Raw genomic sequence first — 20691 nt, 5'->3', positions numbered from 1 at the left:
AAAAAGGAACTTTCTTGTCTTCTCAGGCTATAAACAGGCTCTGTTGGCTGTGGCTGGCTGTGCAGCCTTCTCAGCCTGCTGCATCTGTTTTTGCTGGATGAAGCGCAGAAAACGTTAGTGTTTGTCAATCACACTACATAGAAATAGAGATGCATGTTGTTGCAACAGACCTCAATAGTGATTTCTTTGTCTGTTAATTTCTCACAGGAAAGAAACTTGCCCAAGTAAGGTCAGTGTTGAAATGTACTCGTCCAAAGCCGCTCCACCCATTTACGCACATTCAATATTTGCAAAGTTGATGCACTCAAATGTTCAGTACTACAGTCAACAAAAATGCTACAATATTTTACGTAAACTGTGATTTAGTTCAGTGAAATATTCAGTAAGTGTCCCTTTAATGTCAATCTGCTCGTCTCTCACAGGCAGCCTGAAGAAGCGACAAGTCCTTCCACTGAGGCACAGGGATGACGGACAACTGGGACCAAAATATATCTATATTATAACCCTAATGCAGTTACTTATATTCATTTTAGTACATGGTTATTAAATAAACCTAAACAGCCACCGGCTGCACAGGCTGTATGATCAGTTAGCGAAGCGTTTTGTCTAATATACTGTATGTTTAAGCTTCATTTGGATATACTGCATGGATATAACGTATGTGTATGTGATGGTTCACTATTAGATCATGCATATGCAAAATTATTTAACAACATTAGAGGTGAATTTCTGTGGTATCTTTGCTAACGATGAGACTAATTAAATAAAATGAATCTTAAAATGAGTGAGTGTCTGTATGTGTGTGGTGCATGTGTGTCTGTGTGTCTGTGTTTGTGTTGCCAGAGAGTTATGGGTGGTACTAGAGTGGTGTCCTTCCTGTAAAGGAAGTCATGGTTAAAAGTGATATTACAAAATTGGTCATTGACTCATTCCCTGCAGGACAATGAATACCACTTTGCCATTGATAGTCAGCAAAGTGGAGTAGATGCATCGACAAGACTGAGCGACTTAAGGCGTATCAAATGGTAAGTCCTGTGAAATATCAGTGCAAGTGTTTCACACTTTTATGCGATTATGAAAAAAATAAAAATCTCTTTTTATTTCAGATGTTTCCAGAATCGGTTGATACCAGACAAAGCCTGCATCACATGTTGCTGATAGTTACATTCATTGTATTTGTCCAAGGTAGGTCTGCATAATCTTACAGGAATCAAACTCAGTCAGACTCCTCTCTTTCTAGCTTCACCGGTTCAATTTTATCTCATCATATGTTAACCTAATCCTAGACCTGAGCAGCGGAGGAGGAGCGCAGGCATGGAACTACAACTACAACACCACTCCAAACCGTAGCTGGCTTGATGCCCGCAAGTGGTGCCGTCAGCACTTCACAGACATGGTGCCCATCCGGAACCAGGCAGAGAGTGACTTCATCAACAATCTGCTGCCGTTTAACAAGAAATATTACTGGATAGGCATAGGCAAAAAGGGCGAAGAGTGGGTCTGGAAAGAAACCAATGAGAAGGTGCCTGAAGATGCTCAGAATTGGGCGTCAGAGGAGCCAGATAACATAGCAGCTCAGGACTGTGTGGAGATTTACATTAAGAGGGCGAAAGACGCAGCCAAGTGGAACAATGAGCGCTGTCTAAAGCAGAAGGGAACCATCTGTTACACCGGTAAAACACCCCTTATTTTATCCGATGGATACATTTACTGATTCCTGTATACTTATTATAGCATGTGAGATCATCGTCTGTATGTATGTGTGTTAGACTCTTGTACACAGGACTCCTGCAGTGCCAATGCAGACTGTGTGGAGACAATAGGAAACTATACCTGCCGATGCCATCCTGGTTTCCTGGGTTCACTTTGCGAAGAGGGTGAGCAAACTTTTTTATCATAATGTATTTAAGGGGAGACACTACAGACAAAAACATTGTTTTTTTATGCTTCAGTCAATTTTGAGATGTGGGGCTATTTTGCTTCCATAATGTGTCTTCTTTCCCAAGAGTGGAAAGAAAATAAGGTGTTTATTTTTCTACATGTTGTCTATTTGGGTCTGTATATTTCTCCTAAATTCAACATGAGTTAGCATTAGATAATGCATCATAATAATACCAAAATAATTGTCCTAATTTAAGTTATCAACTGGGGAAGTTTAATGGTGATATCTTTTAGTTAAACAATTTTTACCCTATTTACCTGCGTCTCACTAAATGTATGGAAGTTTACAATACTCATCTTTAAAGGCAGGTTTCCTCAAAGTGAGGTTTTTTTTCTCAGACTCTGAGCTGGAAATCTCTCTTTACAGAGGGTTTTCTTCACATATTATTCATAGCCTGATTTATTTAACATTTTATTCCTAAAAATATGGCAACATTTTTGAAAAGCTCCATCCAATGTTCAGATTTCTGTTCTGGAAATGTATGCAGATTAGCACAAATGTGATAATGCCTAATTTGCATATACAAGAAACTTGTAATATAAAAACGAATTGTCCTAGTGTAAGTTATCAACTGGGGAAGTTTCATGGTGATATATTAAGAATGAATTAATATTCTTTTGCCCTATTCACCTGGAATGTCTCCCCTTAAGCCAACCATGACCTCTTTCTGTAAGTTAAATAAAATAATATATCTAAAATTATATAGTATCTTGTTTCCTCTTTATGTTCTTCAGCAATCGCATGCGAACCCTTGCTGGATCCAGAACGAGGTTCTCACTACTGTTTCCATTCCCATGGGTCCAATCGTTTCAACTCTTCCTGCCGTTTCCACTGTGAACTTGGCTTTCAGTTGGTCGGCGTGCCCCAACTGCAGTGCCAAGCCAGCAGACGTTGGAACCACCCTGTCCCTCTGTGTCAAGGTATGTCAACTGGATCTTAACAACGCCAAAACAATTGTTATTTCAGCTTTCAAAGTTACAAGGAAAATGTTTGTCACTGCCTTTCTTAGTTGAACGGTGTCCAGTTCTGAACCACACCAACATCAGTGCAGGTAGAATGAACTGCAGCCACCCCATAGCACTTTACAGCTACAACTCCACCTGTGAGGTCAGGTGTGATGAAGGCTACGAGCACATTGGGCCGAACCAGATACGTTGTGACCACACCGGCCAGTGGACAGCCAGTGTCCCCGCATGTACAAGTAAAGTGATTGTCATTACCTTTGAATGTAATTTAATACTAGTTGTAATTTAATGTTACTGATAGCTATTTTCTATTTGAACATTTGTTTGTGAATTTATCTACAACTGACACGTTTCATGTAACTTCCTTTTTTGGTCAACTTGACCCCTGTTAATAGATTGACTGCTTTTTCCAATACTTAGCTGGCCTCAATGTGTAGTCACATCCTGTCCAGACTGCACTGTAGATAAGGTTCAGGCCACATCTGTCATCACTTTACTTCACACTCATTTGTCTGCATTCGAGAAACCAACATTGTTATTTAATGTGGGTAGGCAGTTACGGTTTCAGTTGGCTGTAAATTATGTCAGCATGGTTATTCAAATCCCCCACCTCATGCTCATGGTATGTTTATGAAGGTGGAGTCATAATACACAATTGCTCTAACTGACGTATTTCATAGGAACATTGACTTCCATTGAGTGGACTAAGTGTGATTTGTATCTATATCCCACCACAGTTAAAAAGTGCTCCCCCATTGTCTTTCCTGTCACGGGCAACGTGACATGTGTGGACGCTCTGGAGCCTTTCTCCTTTGGCTCACGGTGTAACTTCACCTGCCAGGAGGGCTACTACCTGACCAAAGAGGACACAGTCACCTGTCTGGCCTCGGGACAATGGAGCAACCCTACACCTACATGCGCAGGTGGGTCACAGAAATGATCTCAGGGCTCCTTGAAAGCAACACAAGCTTCCTGAAAACAGACAACTGCTCTGATGAGTAATAGTGTTTCTTCTTCTTCTCAAGTGGTCCGGTGCAGCAGTTTAAAGGCTCCACTCCATGCCTCCATGCAATGCCAAGACCATTTGGGAGTGTACAGCTATGGCTCAATATGCACTGTGCAATGTGAAAAGGGGTTTGATCTGATTGGCACAAACGTGACGAAATGTTCTTCACAGGGCAACTGGAGTCATGCACTTCCTGTTTGCCAGGGTATGACCACAGATGAATAAGTTTGTTCTCATTGCTCTTTCAAGTAATCCGCCTGTTCATTTTTTTTTAACTATCCGTGTGTGTAATAGTCTCTCCCTTGTCTATGCATTTCTTCAAGCTAAGAGGTGTAACCCAATAAATCCTCCTCATGGCTCCCTATCCTGTTCTGACCCAAATGGATCCTTCAGTTTTGGTTCTCTGTGCACGGCGACCTGTGACGAGGGCTTTCTACTGAATGGGACAGCCAGCACTGAGTGCACGTCCCTGGGCATGTGGAGCGCAGTCTTACCACATTGCTTGGGTAAAAAAATTTAACAAATAAATACAATCTGTATCATGATCTGTAATTTATTTCTGGTATCACTTTACACCATAAAACGATATTGTTTTGGTCTCTCCTTCTCTCTGTTCCCTTTCCAGCTAAGAGATGTCCCACTGTGAGCTCTCCCTCTCATGGCTCATTAGTCTGCTCTGATCCTCATGGAGAGTTCAGTTTTGGTTCTCGGTGCACGTCAGCTTGTGAGGAGGGTTTTATCCTGAATGGAACGGCTGAAACAGAGTGCACCTCTCTGAGCACATGGAGCGCAGACATCCCTTGTTGCTTGGGTAAAAAAAACAACAACAGAAAGACAGTAAATCTATATCATGATCTGATTTTCAAAAAGAAAAGAGGAGCTCCTTATTTAATGGTTTAGATGGCTTGACTGCACGTCTTTACCATGTGAAGCTCTTAAAGATATATTGAGTTCCCCTTCTTCTTGTTCCCCTGCAGCTAAAAGATGTCCTACTCTGAGCTCTTCCTCTCATGGCTCCGTCCTCTGCTCGTATCCCCATGAAGAGTTCAGTTTTGGTTCTCGGTGTACGTCAATATGTATGGAGGGTTTTCTCCTGAATGGAACAGCTGACACAGAGTGCACCTCTCTGGGCGCGTGGAGCACCGACACCCCACATTGCTTGGGTAAAGTTTGTAATAATTTATTGATTATACTCCATAGAAGAGCTCTGAATGTAATGTTAGATGTTTTAACTGTAATCTGCACCAAGTAAAGCTGTTGCTTTCTCCCTCTCTCTGTTCCCCTGCAGCTAAAAGATGTCCCAATCTGAGCTTTCCCTCTCATGGCTCCTTTTTCTGCTCTGATCCCCATGGAGAGTTCAGTTTTGGTTCTCAGTGCACATCAACCTGTGAGGAAGGCTTTGTCCTGAAAGGCACAGCTGACACAGAGTGCACCTCTTTGGGCATGTGGAGCAGAGAAATACCCCACTGTCTGGGTAATAAATCACAATATAATATCGGAGATGCACTTGGCATATATTCCCTCCTGCTGTGTGCACATTACTGTACACTTGTGATTTGGAATGTGCGTTTACATCTGTCCGTACATTAATAACTTGTCACGTCCTAAATCAATAATTAGGTCTTGAAGGGAATACCCAGAAGATGAGGATTATTTGGTGTGAAGCTGATGGTCATATTCTTTGTTATATACAGCACAGCCATGCCCTCTACTGGCCACGGCTCCACATTATGGGAAGATGAATTGCAGCCATCCACATTCCCCTTTCAGCTATGGCTCCCACTGTGACTTTGAATGTACTGAGGGCTTCTGGCGGAGAGGAACACCAACTATGACATGCAACAACTCAGGTTACTGGAGTCAAGATCTACCCACATGCCAACGTGAGTGCTCACTATACCTTAAACTTCCTTTTGCTGGTATTCAAACGGCTGATCCAAAGTCAGCAATTACAATTTCTGCCCTTTCCACATCTCAGCTGTACAGTGTGAAGCCATTCGGGCCTTGTCTTTATCCCGGTCTATGAACTGCTCCCATCCTCTGGGGAACTTCAGCTTCAGCTCCCAGTGTCTCTTCACCTGTGAAGAGGGATTCTCCCTGAATGGCACAGAGGTGCTGTTTTGCTCCTCCTCTGGGTTTTGGAATGACAGCCTGCCTAACTGCACAGGTAAGTTGATTTTTGATCACATGAACACAGGACAATGCTAACATGCTGATATTATATAGAGGGGGTGTCACCATGATCACTAGAATCCATCCTCTGGCAACCATGAATGTCTGTAAAAACCTTTATGATAATCCATCTAGTTGTTTAGATATTGCAGTCTGGACCAAAGTGGTGGACTTATGATGAAGAATCTGTGGATCAAGGAACATGCAGTGAAGATGTAACAAAATAAGTTGTAAAAACCTTGTATTGACTGTGATCTTATGTGTTCTTGTGGAAGATATGTCAGCGGGGACTGCCATGCTGCTGTCCACGGGTGTAGTAGCAGCCTCCGTTGCTCTGCCACTTCTCCTGATAGGACTGGCTTTGTTGATTATAATGCGATTTAAGAAAAGAGGTGAGACCTACCGTTGTGCTGCTGTGCAGTCTCATACATACACATACACTCAGAGTGTGTCCCTGATCCTTGTTTCTGATTTTTGCAGGAAAAGCAATCATATCTGATGCACCTGCATGGGGACACAGAGATAATCCAGCATTTGATTTTGAGACTTGATTTTTCCAGCAAGTAATTTCAAATACCGCAGCCTATTGCTTGCTATTACTATATGAAGCCTGGTACCAGCAGATTACAGTAGGATTAGAGCTTTCAATTTCCAATCAGAAAATGCTGAAAATGTAGATAATCATGCAATTTGTTTTCATTATTAAAGGCATAAAGTAAAGTTTGCTTGTTTGCTTGTCAATAAACTATAAAAAACAATGTTTTTGTACATTAAGCATGATATCAGGGTTGTCATTCTTTGTTGTCTGTGTGCAGTGTCATTTGTTACAGTGTTGGGTGACCCTGTGTTGCTGGTGCCCTCCCTTGCAGCTCTGCGTAACCACATTTGACCTCCTCAATAAGAACCAATACTGCGGGGTCAATTGGGGGAAGTGGCAGAAAACCTCTGAGATTACCAAACTGCCACAAAGTGTCAGTTTAGCACATTTAGTGACCAGAAAGCTGCTGTCACTGAGTGGTAATGAGGTGATCTATTATCAGTCTCAGTGCAACGTGTCACACTGGGCACTGGGCCCACATTTAGGGGAAATTCACAAACACAGTATTTTAAATTGAATTGCCTGAACTGTGACTCACATGGTGTTGAAAACATATTTCATATCAGGGCTGATATACGTTTTATACTCACCAATTTAGGTGTAAATCCATTGTCTGTTTAAGTATGGAATTTCTATTGTATGGCTGTATCTAATGTATAGAATCTTCCCTGTGTATTTGTGCCAATAGTTTACCCCCAGACTTGTGCTGGAAGTGGCCAATGGAGTATCTTCAGCAAAGCGTGTGCATCTGTCTTGGCGCTGCAACAGCATGAAGCCAATTATAGCGGTTAAAAGACAGAGGGTTTGTGGCCTGTGGTTGGCATGAAGGGTGCAATAAATAACCACACTGTCGACAGGAAACTGTTTGGCTACCGTCAGAATAATAATGAGGTTATTGCTACCTGCTGTGACCGTATGATCACGGTTTGATTATTTTTCTCATCCCACCCACTGCTGCTGGCAACCATATATGCGTGCCAACTGTGCACAGACTCGTGCACAAGAAGGGGAAAAAGCCCTGCAGGTGACCACCTTGGCTTCCTTCCCTGATATTTAAGTCTGGCTCCTCTCCCTTCATCTACCTCTAAAGATACAAGGAACTACATTATGATACTTTAGTCCCAACGACAAAGAGTGTTGTTCCACCTAACACATGAGCACATACACACACGCACATGCCAGACACTTAGAGCAGATACAGACACAGATACTCAAAGAAACACACACGCAGTATACTCTGCTGCACACTTCTCTAGCTCTGGTTGGCAGGAGCATACCACGGTGACAGACAGTTAGATTGTTCCTGACCATTGACTTGCGCTCTCTGCTCTGCAAGGTCTGATTTCATAGTGGGAAATATGAGATGGGTCCAGGAGAGGGTTCATGGCTGGGGCAAGGAGGCACTCCATACAGTGGGGCTTCATATCTCTGTGTCACCCTGGGCATTCTCCCCTGACACAGCTTTCAGCCCCTCCGTTGTCTTGAGCCCCCGCCCTGGGTTTTCTCAGCCTTCCTCCCCAGGATTGGTGCATTCCAGCTGGACACAGTGCCTGGGTGGTCGTCGTCCCCCCACCCTCCCGTCCTCTATGACTGGAGGAAGGAAAAGGCAGAAAAATGTAGCGAGGGCCTTTGACCGAGAGGAGCACAATGTGAGCGTTGATGATGGCGGCGTGGATGTGATGCTTACCTGCCACTGACCCATACAGCTGTCATAGCCCAGCATTTCACAATCTGATGATCCGCCCGACAGCCAAGGGAAGATGCCTCGCTGACCTGTCACCTAGATTGGACTGATAAGTACCGAGGATGGACTGACCCGGCTCTAACCCTCAGCATGAATACCCCGTCCTTATAATAAATCAGCCTGAGCTTCATGCTCACTATGCCACACATGTTATACTAAATATTCACTGTTTCATAAGCATTGTTTATTGATCCTTGTTGATTCATTCAAGATGAACAGCACACACACATTGTGAGAATAAATACAAATACACACCCAAACAGTTATTTACATTAGTAGTAGTTATAATATCATAATCTAACATTCAAACATAGTGAGAGAGGTCCGACAGTATCGTGCATACACAGGAGCCTGTGTTGTACAGTGGGATTGTAAAGCATAAGAGGCAGTAGTGTAATCATGTTTTTATGCACGTGCACGTGGTATATTGCATGGTATCACAGTGTACCCACATCCCCTTGGCGGTGATTTTGCAACCACTTCTTCAACTACCTTGTGCACGGTATAGACAGATAAATGATGCGACCGGAGAGCGATGCAGAGTGAGGGAGACATGCCGCTTCTCACTGAGTCCGATATTCAACCTCAGGAGGTGAAGTAAGAGTCCTGCATGGAGTAGAGACGGTCAATAGGGGTGAGCAGAGACGAGTCACCCAGGGACAGGCAGTCGCTGTCAGCCACATGGCACAGAGGGTCTCTGTCCATGTCGCCGTACAGACCCTTAAAACCTAAGAAAGACACAACATCACTGATCATTTTACTATAGTATAGAGTACTATAGCATGTAAAAACATTGACTGACATTTTAATGTCTGTCTTCTGCTTCAGCCTTTGCTTTACCAATTTGACCATCTTTGACCCAACTTTATGGAAGTGCTGCCTTAAGTAAAAACATATTTTGGAGAAGTTGTAAAGGACTTTAAAGGGGCAGTGTGCCGGATTTGATGGCATATAGCAGTATGGTTGCAGATTGCAACCAACTGAATACTTCTCCACTCACTCCTCCCTTTCCAAGACTGCAGTAAGGTGAGCAGCCAAGTGCAAAACAGTGGTGACGTGGCTCAGAGACTATCCTTACAATGATAAAATTACTTCAGGGGTAACAGAAGTCGGCGGCTGGCAGTACCACCACTTTTACATTCTGCGGCTCACGTTACTGCAGTTTCACAAGTGTGTCTGAGAACTACAGGGGCCTTCAAGTACTGTAAAAACACAAAAGGCCCTCTAGAGCTAGCATTTGGTTTGTCCATTCTGAGCTACCGTAGAACAGTGTAACAAGGAAGACACTATGAAGATGATCCACTCCATTTTGAAGATATCGAGGTCTCTTTTTAAGCTAATGAAAACATAGTTATGAATAATATTTTCCATTTCTATCAATAGAAATGCAACACACTGGCCCTTTAAAATTATTTTTGCACTGTACAAGGGATGGATAAAATAACAGGAGCAACTGAGAGTATAATGAAATCCAATACAAAATCCCTTAAAGGATATATAATGTTAATGTTTTTGTGCTGGAGATGTTTTTCATTCAGGTCAGTGTTGGTTGTTTTGTTATATTACATTATACTCTAAGACGTAATTTAGCTGTTATTTTCCACTATTTTGTCCATCCACAATACAGTATATGGTTACCTCTGACATTATGTTGGACTGCTTGACAGAAAGTTACACGAGCGTTTAATGCAAAGTGGAGCATCTCCACAAATTGAATCGCATCTAAACAGTCACCAAGAGACAGCAATGTTTTTTCACTTAAACCTTTCGATGGGACCCATGTTAAAAAGGAAATGAGAGCTTTTCTACAGCACAAGGACACAGAGCAGGAAATTGAGGTCCAAATTTGAAAAAAATATACAAACTACTGTGTATTTAACAAACTCAAGCTGACAACATAGTACCATTCTTTTTTTGTTCACTCTACCAATCCCACTTATCACAAAACCTTTGTCGAGCATTACTTTATATACATATACTGTAATTCTTCATCGTGGTTTGACAGCTTTGAGGTGTTTACCGTAGGGGTGCATGTGGTCCCCTGGCATCTGAGGAGGGGTCAGGCCCTGTCTGAAGGGGTCCATGTCATAGTCCTGCGGCTCCAGCGTGGTGAGTCCCATCTGCTGCTGCTGCTGCTGCTGAACGTGGGTATAGGAGGACCCCAGGTGTTCGAGCTCAGATGTCAAAGCGCCACAGGAGGGCGCTGTGGGACACACAAGACACAGGAGACACACATGAGTTGTGTTTACAGCTATCAGTTACAGTAATGCTTTTGTGCCCTGTGCTACCTTCATGTTGCTTTAGTCATTTAGCATCTTTAGAGCTCTATTATAAATGACTTTGGTGATGTTTAAAGCTCTGTCAAATATCTGGTATTCAGCTTTATCTGACTTCGTAATATAATTTTTTTTGTCTGCTAAAAGATACTTAAAATGGTACTTCTATAAAATGTTGTAAAATAGATGTATTTCTTTTCTTTGTATATCAGTTTTTTATTGAAAGTAGAGATATATCTTACCTTTATCTTTAGCATATCATCTTGCATGGGAGTAATGCTCTTATTAAAACATTATACCTGTGTGATGTGATGGATGCTCTCGCTGCTCCTGAGTTTGCTGCTGCTCCTGCTGCTGCTGCTGTCTCCTGGCCAGCTTCTTCATCTAAAAAAGAAAATGTATAAAAAGCAGCAGGCATAAATCTCACATACAGGCCTAGTGTAAAACATTTGTATCACTCCACAGTCCTTCTGCCACCCAGGCGTACGAGTGTGTTCACTCAATTGCAAAGTAATAACAGTGAGGTAAATGACATCTTTCAGTGGTGGAGGGGAACCACACATGAGCCCACTTTGTGAGGAAATATGGGGATTAATCTGCAGTGATCTCGCAGTGAGATGTCATCAGTTTCCTGTATGAAGAGATAACCAGGCTGATTTCCACTCTGGCATACAAACACGGTGCAGAAAGAGTCCTTTTATTAGTAGCGCATATGTCTGTTTGTGTGTGTGTGAGTGTGTGTGTGTGTGTGTGTGTGTGTGTGTGTGTGTGTGTGTGTGTGCACTTTGTATTACTTTGGCTCTTTGGTTCTGGAACCAGACCTGCACAACACGGACGCTCAGACCAGTCTCTGCTGCCAAGGTCTCCCTTACCTTGGATTAAGATTCAGGGGGGAAAAAAGGGGGAGAAAGTAAGAAAGGGAGGGTAAAAATTGGAGAGGTCACTTGAAGGTTGAAAAAAAATAAAATCTTTTCACCAATCCACCTCAAACAAGGAGGAAAGGATTAAGCATTTAGGAAATGTATTTTTGAGAAAAAATTAATACTTTCTTAATATCTGAAATTTTAGATTTTTAAAAGTCTGCTTTGTAATTTATCTATGGCTATAGTATACCTGCCCATCTGCCTAACAGCAGTACAGCACTACTATATACAGTAGAACTTCTATATTTTGTTCTGCATTGAAAAGTTATTTATTTGTTCTTTTCTCAATAGCATGAGAGCAACACGGGATTCAATAGTTGTCTGTCCACATTCCATAAAATGTAAGATGTCCTCACTAAAAAAAAAGATGAAAAAAATATTGTTTTTGTAGGAATTACAGTAAGAATGTTGAGAGAAAAGAACAGTTGGTCTTTTTTGAGACCCCCTCTGTGCAAAAACACAATTGCAACGAGACCTTTGTCATATCTGGAACAGCAGCGTGGAGCAGGGCAGGAACTACGGTACCTCCAGACTACTAGTGAGCAGAGAATAAACACTTTACCTTTCGGCAAGGCTTGGATGAGACCTCGAAGGAGGCTTTAAAGGTCCGTCTTTGTTGAGTTGTCAGAATAGTGCGCGGCCTTTTGGGACGTTTGCTCTCCAGGTCTTCTGATCTAACTCGTCTGCATGTAACCCTCCCGGATTCCTCCTCCGCCTCCTCCTCTTCATCATCACTTCTACCTAGGGGGGGGTGGACATGATTGAAAACCACACGTTTATTCTCAACCAAGCGTTTAAATATGGAAGGCAAATGTTAAGAGGCAGATAAAACAATTTGCATTATTTCCATTCTGCTATTTTTAGTCTAAGACTAAACCTCAACTTGCCTGATCTCTGCTTCAGTTTGTGGTTGCCTGTATTTTCCAGAATGCTTTTTAACAACCTAGAGTGATCCTGGACCCCTAGAATTTCTCAATGAATAGATACAAAAGTTGTAGCCAGTGGTAGTTTTAGTCATAAATGTTTGTATAAAAGCATAATTTGATCAATATTTGACACCTAATCATATTGTCTTTTTAATTGCTAAGTTGCAGGAAACTTTATCCCAAACCAGTGGGTTGTTTTGACATGGTGTTAGTGGTATTTTTTACTTTTGGGTTATTTACCCAAAATAAAATACGTTTATTTTGACCAAGACGATAAGCTCAAGTGTGCTCACACATGTATTGTTAGTTCTACAAAATGTCGTGCTTATTCACATTTTACAAATTGCAAAGGACACACAAATGACTAACAATCAGTAACAAATAGTGTCAATAGCAGATCATAACAGTTCGCAACCATGCCCTGTTCTAAAAAATCCAACATAACACTGAGTCAAAACAACCCTTTGTCTTGTCTTTTCTAACCCAGTATTGCCTTGCGTCAGTTTTGACCCAGTGATTGGTGTACATGTACAAACACACATCCACAAAACAAACTGTCCACAGCCTGTACCTGTGTCGGAGGAGGTCGGGCTGGCCACACACCGGTGATAGTCCTCTCTGGCACACAGTAGCTGTCCCTCCCTGAGGACACAGCGGTCTCCAGTCTGCAGGCGGCAGGAGCAAACGCTGCAGGTGAAGCAGCGCAGGTGGAACACAGCGGCCCCCGTACGCATCACCAGTTCTGCGGGAGAGATGGCCTCCGCACAGCCCCCACAACGCACTGCAAACAGACTGGAGAGAGGGATGGGTGGGGGGTGCAGCGAGGGAAGAAATAGAGAGGAACTGTGAGAGCTCAGTAAATAACAGAGAGCGATGCTTTTGTTTGGCTGCCGAGTGCTTGAGTATAAGCTGAGACACTTGAGGACCCCTCACACCTCGGTAAGAAGGGGACTCCATGAGAAAAGACAAAATGCTTGGTTGACTTGGGGAATGTTGCTGAGTCGAGCCGTCACTCAAAACAACTGCCAACCTGACTTGTCCCCTCTCCTCCTCCTCCTCCTATACCCCGACCACTCAGACACATACCCTCAGCGTGGCGGGTGTGCATCTTAGCGCCTGGCAACCAGGACTGGTGGGCTTAGCCTCAGAGACTGTTGCCGTGGCTCCGGCTGCCTTGTCCGAGGCTGTGCTCCTGGGGAGGCAGGAGAAAAGCTCTCGGCAGGCCATGGCTCCAGGCAGAGGGGGGGAATCAGGTGTCCCGGTGGGAGAGGCTGAGCCGCCGGTCCAATGAATTATCCGCGGAATTATCCCTAAGTCTGCTTTACCAGAGCGGGACAAAGACAGAGCCAGCCCCCAAAGCAGCAGGACCATTGTCCGCTGGCTGGCACCGCGGCATTTTGGGTCTGTCACGCAGGATGATGCGTCATCATTCTGGAGATGGCGTTTGTCTGCAGACCTGACTGGGTCACCAGACCAGTCAGCCCAGAGGCATGAGAAAGTGACAGCTTTTTTTTTTTTCCATGTTTTTGTTTTCACATGAAAATACTTCAAGCGGCCCAAAAAGGAGATCCTACGTATGTCACCGATTCAAGCTGAGATTTTTTATTTTGCTATTTTGTAGAAAAAGATTGGAGCATTAGAGGGAAATACGAAATGTAACTTTCTACTAAATATCACCTAAATTACAGAATAATATTGTCCTTTTAATATTTATTTTATATTGGCCTCCTGTGAAGAACCACACTCATCATTTAATTTACTTTTTTTTGCATTAAATATATTTTATATATAATATATTTGTCATTTTGCTCAATAATTGAATCGTTCATTTGTGTGTTTTATCTCAAACAAATGGGATTATGGTTTTCAATGAAATGATGCTGTGTCACATGCCCTTTCAAAGCAATTGTACCAGGCAGAAAAATATATTACATAATAATACATAATAAAATATACTGATTTCCTTTTGTGATGTGGCACTTTCATGCCTGGAGCAGTTCTGACATAAAGGTGAAGATAACCAGAAATATTAGCAATGGGGGATTTCAGTGAATTCAGGATTTCACATTAACTTTCAAGTGAAACAAACGTTGCGTTTGACTTCCTTTTGAATACATGCTAAATGGAAATTTAGCACAATATTTACAAACAAACAAAACCTCTGACTAAACATTAAGCAAACAGCCGGGTTGAGACATCCCTGTCAAAAGGTCTGGAGCTGCAACATCCTAAAGACAAACATTGCTGGGACCTCTCACTGTTGCTGTGGGGTCTCTAGGGAAACGGTAAAGCCCATTCCCAGCAGCTCAGGAGGGTCAGTCGGGCCGGTTGACCCATCCGAGTCGTCTGCTCACCACCGCCTCAATGGTATGTGCTTTAATATGGCCAACATACCGTCTGCGATGTGTGCATTCCTGTGGCAACGCAAGATGCATCAACGAAACATTTTCAAACGGAAGTGTGGCAGAGGAAATACCCGGAATGTTTCTGGGTTTCTATGATGCAGCAAAGTGCTTGATCGGCATTAATGTTGTGAGATCATTCGTGTTTCGAGAATCGCTTTTCCATTATGCGCCTTGTCCAGTTCGTCTTATCGTACCCAGTATTCTTAAGCGTTGTTAATGCAAAGGTAAGAGTACCTCCAATGCTTATGGAGCAGCTCAAGGTGTTTAATATTTCAGAGTTTCCGTTGACATGATTGGCCCAGAGGCCCTGGCAGGAGAGCGGGAACACTCAGTCACGCTGGATTTAGACACGGCAATTAGTGACGAGATCATTACAGAGAAATAAGTCAGCAAAATCCTGCGCTCCTCCACACTGACTCTGGCCAGGGTCAGCCACTCTCAAGGTAGATGTACTGTACAATACGGTGAGCGTTTGGCAGAAATGCACACTCACACACACACACACACACACACACACACACAAACACACACACACACACACACACACATTGACTCCACAGCAAAGCCCTCCTCTCTCATTGTTCTTGCCCTGACTCCAGTGCTGACCTTTGGCAGACAGACTGCTGGTCTAGTGGACAAGCAGAGACGACAGATCCTGTTTCTGGATCAGGTTAACCTGGATCCTTTGCTGCTGAACACACACGCACACACACACACACACACACACACACCCCAAAAGAGAGCGTGTATCAGATACAGATCTGCGGGTCAAGTGCACCACCAGCCAGACCGCTGATCTGACGACCAATCTGCTGTCCAGTCCACCTGTCCACTGAACCGTTTAGCCAAACTAAGTCTACTGACAATCCGAGCAACCTAAACATCCCATTGTCACACAGGAATTTGCATGCTGCTTCATTAAATTACAGAACCGTCTGATGTATGTATTCTGTGTCCTGTGTGACTGCATCGGGTCGGGCAAACAAACTAGGTGAATCACGTGGACAATATAAACATGTTAGGAATATCAATATCTCTGACAATCTTCCAACGGATTATTTTGTCTTAGGAAAAATAATTGTCATCATATATAACTAGAACACTGCCAAGGAAATAGAGACCTTTTTGTTATTATTACTATTAATATTAATATCATTCATATTTTTATTATCTCTATTTATGCAGTTTTTAGATATGGATTCATCCAAAAGACAAATGTATTAATCTTCCAAGGATGTCCAAAAGAAAATTTACTTAAATCCATCATCTAACTCAACTGAAAATCTGCACAGTTTAGAGAAGAAATACAACACAATTGATATTATTTATGCAATTTGTTTGAATTATTTTATCCATACTGGATAACAAGATGTCTGTTTAAGCCTATTGGAAATAGCATTTAGAATGTTACTTAAAAATGCGGTGGAGGGGGGTTATTGTTATTGTTTTTCTTTTCAATTTTCTTTCTATTGTTATATTTTGTACACCATTTTTTGAAAGTCTTTACCTTTTATAACCCATGATTTGGGTTTTTATTTTGCTTTTGTTATGTTTGTTGCTGTGCATTTGTTTATTTTATGTTAATTAAACCTGATCAAATCTGTATTTTCCTGAATACTGGGAAGGATTTGGTTTAAGTTTGCTTAGATATGAACTCTCGGCATGTTCTGGCATAAATCTATACAATAATCTTGACGTATAGTTAACAATTCTGAATATGTATAGCCTCTTGGTAAAATCATATGATGACATGATGATTGAAGAGAACAAAAACCGTTGTTTAAATTGTGGCATTATTGTCTTTTAGCTTCGGTGAAAAGGCCAGCGTACCAAACCTGGTGGTCTGGCTGGCATCGATTTAGTACACATTGAAAGGGAAATCAAGGGAGAGGATACAGCGTGTGGTTGGAGACAAATGTTGTCACAGTATGGAATAATTGTCACTTATGAGCTGGCTTCACACTATTCCTGTATCAAAAGAAGGGAGGGAGCTGAACACAGTCTGCACTGCGAGAGAAACACTGGCACACTTTTTAAAACCCACATCGTGGACAACAGTGGCGCTCATGTGTTATAAGGTGCCTTAACCCCAGACAGGACGAGCAGGGAGGTGGAGACGTGAGACCTCGGAGGCCGAGCTCTGGCACCAGGCCTCCTGCTAATTGGTCAGGTCAGATATCTCACGGTCGGCTGGGCGTTGTCCCATTGCTCGACACAGGGGCTACTGCGAGCAGAGCTTTCCAGATGCCGTGGCACATAACGCCAGGGCTCATGGAGCGCACTGTCCCCCAAAATAAGTTCACCCCATCCTCAGCGTCTCTCTTGTAGGGATGCACCAGACCTTCTGACATATGGCTCTACTCTGCTAATTACCTCTCAGTCCTGCTCTTTTTCTCTCTGCACGCTAAGCACTTTGAATTGTGTGCTTTTACAATCCACTTCCATTCATCCATTATAAATTAAAATGTTGAAATTATTGCTTGGTCATTATACAATTTTTTATTTATTTTTTTAATGATCTGCTCACCACCACTGCAGAGTGATTTAGTTGACTGGAAACATGGTGGTGGGGAGCGTTTTGGACCGGTAAGTGTAACACTTCTTGTTTCCCTGCCTGCTTGGCAGAACGACCGTCACTAAATTGTTCAGAAATAATGTGAGCTGCTGCCTGTTAGTGTGGGCAGTGTTTGGCTCTTGTTTAGGTGAGAGCATGTTTTGGAGAAAGAATAAGGGGATGAGGCAATGGGCTGGTAGGAGGGAGCTGGGCGATGGGTGATGGTAGTGGGAGGTGGTTTTTTTGTGTGTGTGGGGGGGGTGATGGCCGCCTCATCGACGAGACCATATGTTGTCCCCAGCTTGCAGTTGCCACGCCAATGGGCCTCGAAATGTTAACACATTTTGACAATGTGTCAGTTGAGCTCTACCCCTGGTTGTGTGCTGTGTGTTTGTTTGTGTGTGTGTTGTGTCTGAAGGTGTTACTGTGTTATTTTGTGTGTGTGTGTGTGTGTGTGTGTGTGTGTGTGTGTGTGTGTGTGTGTGGATGTACACTATGCAATAGTGCGCTCACATTCCAGCTCCCTCGCCACCCCTTCCTCCTCCAGTCACCTTGTTCTCTTAGTGCACTGTGCCAAGTTCCCTGCAAGTCAGTTTGCACCATATATGCACGTACACACACACACACACACACACACACTCATAACACAATACTTTTGCCATAAACTATAAAACACCATATGTAAAACATGCAAAACTAAGTAGGATTAGATGTGTTTAAGTTGTGTAAAGTAAAGAGTGTCTAAAGAGAAATCACTTATTTCACAACTCTCTCTGTCTTTCTGTCTCTTTCTCTGTCATTCGCACACACACGCGCACACACACACACACACGTACACACACGTTCTTAGTCAAGGTCAGATCTGGACAAGGGTTTCGTTGTCAAAATAGGCTTAATAACGCACAGTAATATTTGGGGCGCAGGCCAAAAATTTAAAATAAAGTAGATATAATGAAACAAAATATAAATCTGATAAACAGCCTATAACAAAATTAAGGATACCTTAGAACACTATTGGATGTTTTTTGTAACTACATGGACTTATCGTTGGTAATATATAAGTATATACTGTACATGCCAAAGCGAAAACTGCATCATAACAGGACCAGAAAAAAAACATATTTATAATAAAGAATTTATACAAGAAAAAAGTGATTATTTTAGCACATTAGAAACATTTGTGATGACAACTGTAATGCATCTATATATCTATATATAAAATGTATCCATGAAATCAGTAAGTATATGTATCACAGTATAAAATCAGATGAGCTTAACCAGGAAAATCTGTTTCCCTTGGATGAAGGTGAAAATGAGCTTCTGTGTTAAAAAGTCAAATGTACGTGTTTTATGATTTTTCGGCTGTAACATCAGGAGAAAACCAAACAGTAATGAAGAGTCGGAGATCAGCACTCACTCAGCATAGTCCCGCTTGCAGTAAAGTTTGCGGTCCCGCAGAAAGCAGGAGTTACTGAGCGCGTCCCCGCACGCCGCGCACCGCACACACTCCTCGTGCCAGAGGCCGTCAGTGACTCTGAGCAGGAATCTGTCTCTGATCAGCCGGTGGCATCCGGCACACACTGCCCCCTGATCCATATCTGCAATGATGGGGAAATCCTTTAATCAGAACACTTTTCCAATCAGCAGGACGCAGTTGAAATATAGGCTGCTAATAAGGCTGAACAAAGTTTGATGGAGAGGTCATTAAACTGCGACTTTACGTCGTTGTAATGGGAGGGAAAGGTTGGTTAAAAAGGCAGCTTTTTTATTAAAAAGTGGGTTTTATATATTGAGACGTCGAGTGTTTTTATATTGTTCCTGACTGTTAATTTGACCAAATATCTGATGACAATGTGCCAAAATAGTGCTAAAAATACATCAAAAGTTAAATTCATACTCAAAATTTATTTTTTAGATCAGACTATTAGCTAGTAGTAAAGCTTTATAGATCATGTCATCAAGTTTTACCTACTTAAGCACAACACCGGTCGACCCACCATTACTGAAGAAACATTGTCAATAGGCCTTTTTTTGACCAAAGATAATGGATGGTAAATTAATATAGCAAAATAACAGTTTAAATACAGTTTTGTAAGTTGAAGAAGGCCATACCTGCAAAGTGCGAGTTTCCAGACTGCAGAAAAGTATTTTGGTTCTCAACTCTTCAGATCTCAGAGCATCTCGGGCTTTCAAAGTCCTGCTGCAACTTGCTGCTCGGAGCAGAGAGCGAGCAGCGCATCAAAGTTTTTCTTCAGAGCTTCCGACGACCTTTCTGAGTCCACCGGTATTGACTATTTAGGCTTTCTATCAATTATCCTATTAGGAGTGAACGGGAAGGACGGAGAGAGAGAGAGAGAGAGAGAGAGAGAGAGACTTCCTGCAGGTGCCGGTTACCTCCCCCCCTCCTCCTCCCCTCTGTCTCTCTCTCTCTCTCTCTCTCTCTCACTTTCCCTCTGTCTCTCTCTCTCTCCCCACATTGGATGCTACAAAGTTACTATACGCACATGAAAGGTTTTTTTCTTTCATTATAAAGAAATATATAGTGCTCAGGAAGTAAAGTGCAGGTTGCAAGACCATACTATAAGGGTCACATTGTATGTCAAGATTGTTTATTGTTGTATGATAGATAGATATATAGATGGATGAATGGATTGATTGATAGAGAGATACACCATATAGATCTCTTTTAGACTTGCTTTCTCAAAAGATCAGATATGTTTTCAGTAGAAAAATATAAAGAGTTGCGTAAAAAAAAGAAGAAAAAACCCCACTATATGCTAGAGCTGGACTGATCATTCATTTTGAGGCCTACACAACATATTTTTATTGAAGTATTTTTTGATGTATTTACAAACACATGTTCCCACTCATTTTGAGCATTTCTTTAAAGTACTGCAATGTCTTGTGAGACGACATATACACTGATTTATATATATATATATATTTATATATATATTCTGATAAGTGAACATAAGCTGATTCATTAGTTGTTTTTCATATTTTGATGTCATTCTTTACATTTACATTCCCATATAACATCACCACCACCAGGCTTTACTTCTTCAGGCCTTTGCTATGAGGAGTAAGTAAGGTGTTACTGATGCAGAGGCCTACAGACATGAGGAGGAGGATAATATTAACCCAGGCTACTGTATGAAGAAAGCAGCACCAGGTTGTGGC

At 42.3% G+C, this 20691-nt stretch overlaps 2 protein-coding genes across 2 annotated transcripts; one reads left to right on the top strand and one right to left on the bottom strand.

The window, feature by feature from the left end:
- Window positions 1-26: 26 nt before the first annotated feature.
- Window positions 27-6865, top strand: selp (selectin P). The gene is made up of 18 exons (XM_076087803.1): window positions 27-113; window positions 208-224; window positions 423-1025; window positions 1107-1185; window positions 1287-1673; window positions 1770-1877; window positions 2677-2862; window positions 2952-3143; window positions 3645-3830; window positions 3933-4118; window positions 4237-4419; window positions 4539-4724; window positions 4891-5076; window positions 5202-5387; window positions 5608-5796; window positions 5892-6080; window positions 6361-6477; window positions 6566-6865. The coding sequence occupies exons 3-18, from the start codon at window positions 1023-1025 to the stop codon at window positions 6634-6636; spliced, it is 2634 nt and encodes an 877-aa protein (XP_075943918.1). The 5' UTR covers window positions 27-113; window positions 208-224; window positions 423-1022; the 3' UTR covers window positions 6637-6865.
- A 2147-nt stretch (window positions 6866-9012) lies between these two features.
- On the bottom strand, window positions 9013-19511 carry lmx1a (LIM homeobox transcription factor 1, alpha). The gene is made up of 8 exons (XM_076087802.1): window positions 19484-19511; window positions 18929-19109; window positions 13124-13344; window positions 12189-12367; window positions 11498-11575; window positions 11003-11087; window positions 10448-10630; window positions 9013-9155 (listed from the first exon to the last, which is right to left on the bottom strand). Exons 1-8 carry the CDS (start codon window positions 19509-19511, stop codon window positions 9013-9015), a joined length of 1098 nt encoding a protein of 365 aa, XP_075943917.1.
- Between the last annotated feature and the right edge of the window lie 1180 nt (window positions 19512-20691).

Source organism: Anarhichas minor, unplaced genomic scaffold (genome assembly GCF_050575085.1).
Source record: "Anarhichas minor isolate MPS153535 unplaced genomic scaffold, ASM5057508v1 ptg000010l, whole genome shotgun sequence".
Classification (NCBI taxonomy): domain Eukaryota; kingdom Metazoa; phylum Chordata; class Actinopteri; order Perciformes; family Anarhichadidae; genus Anarhichas; species Anarhichas minor.
Note: the sequence above shows the minus strand (reverse complement) of the source record. Positions and strands in the feature narration are given on the sequence as shown.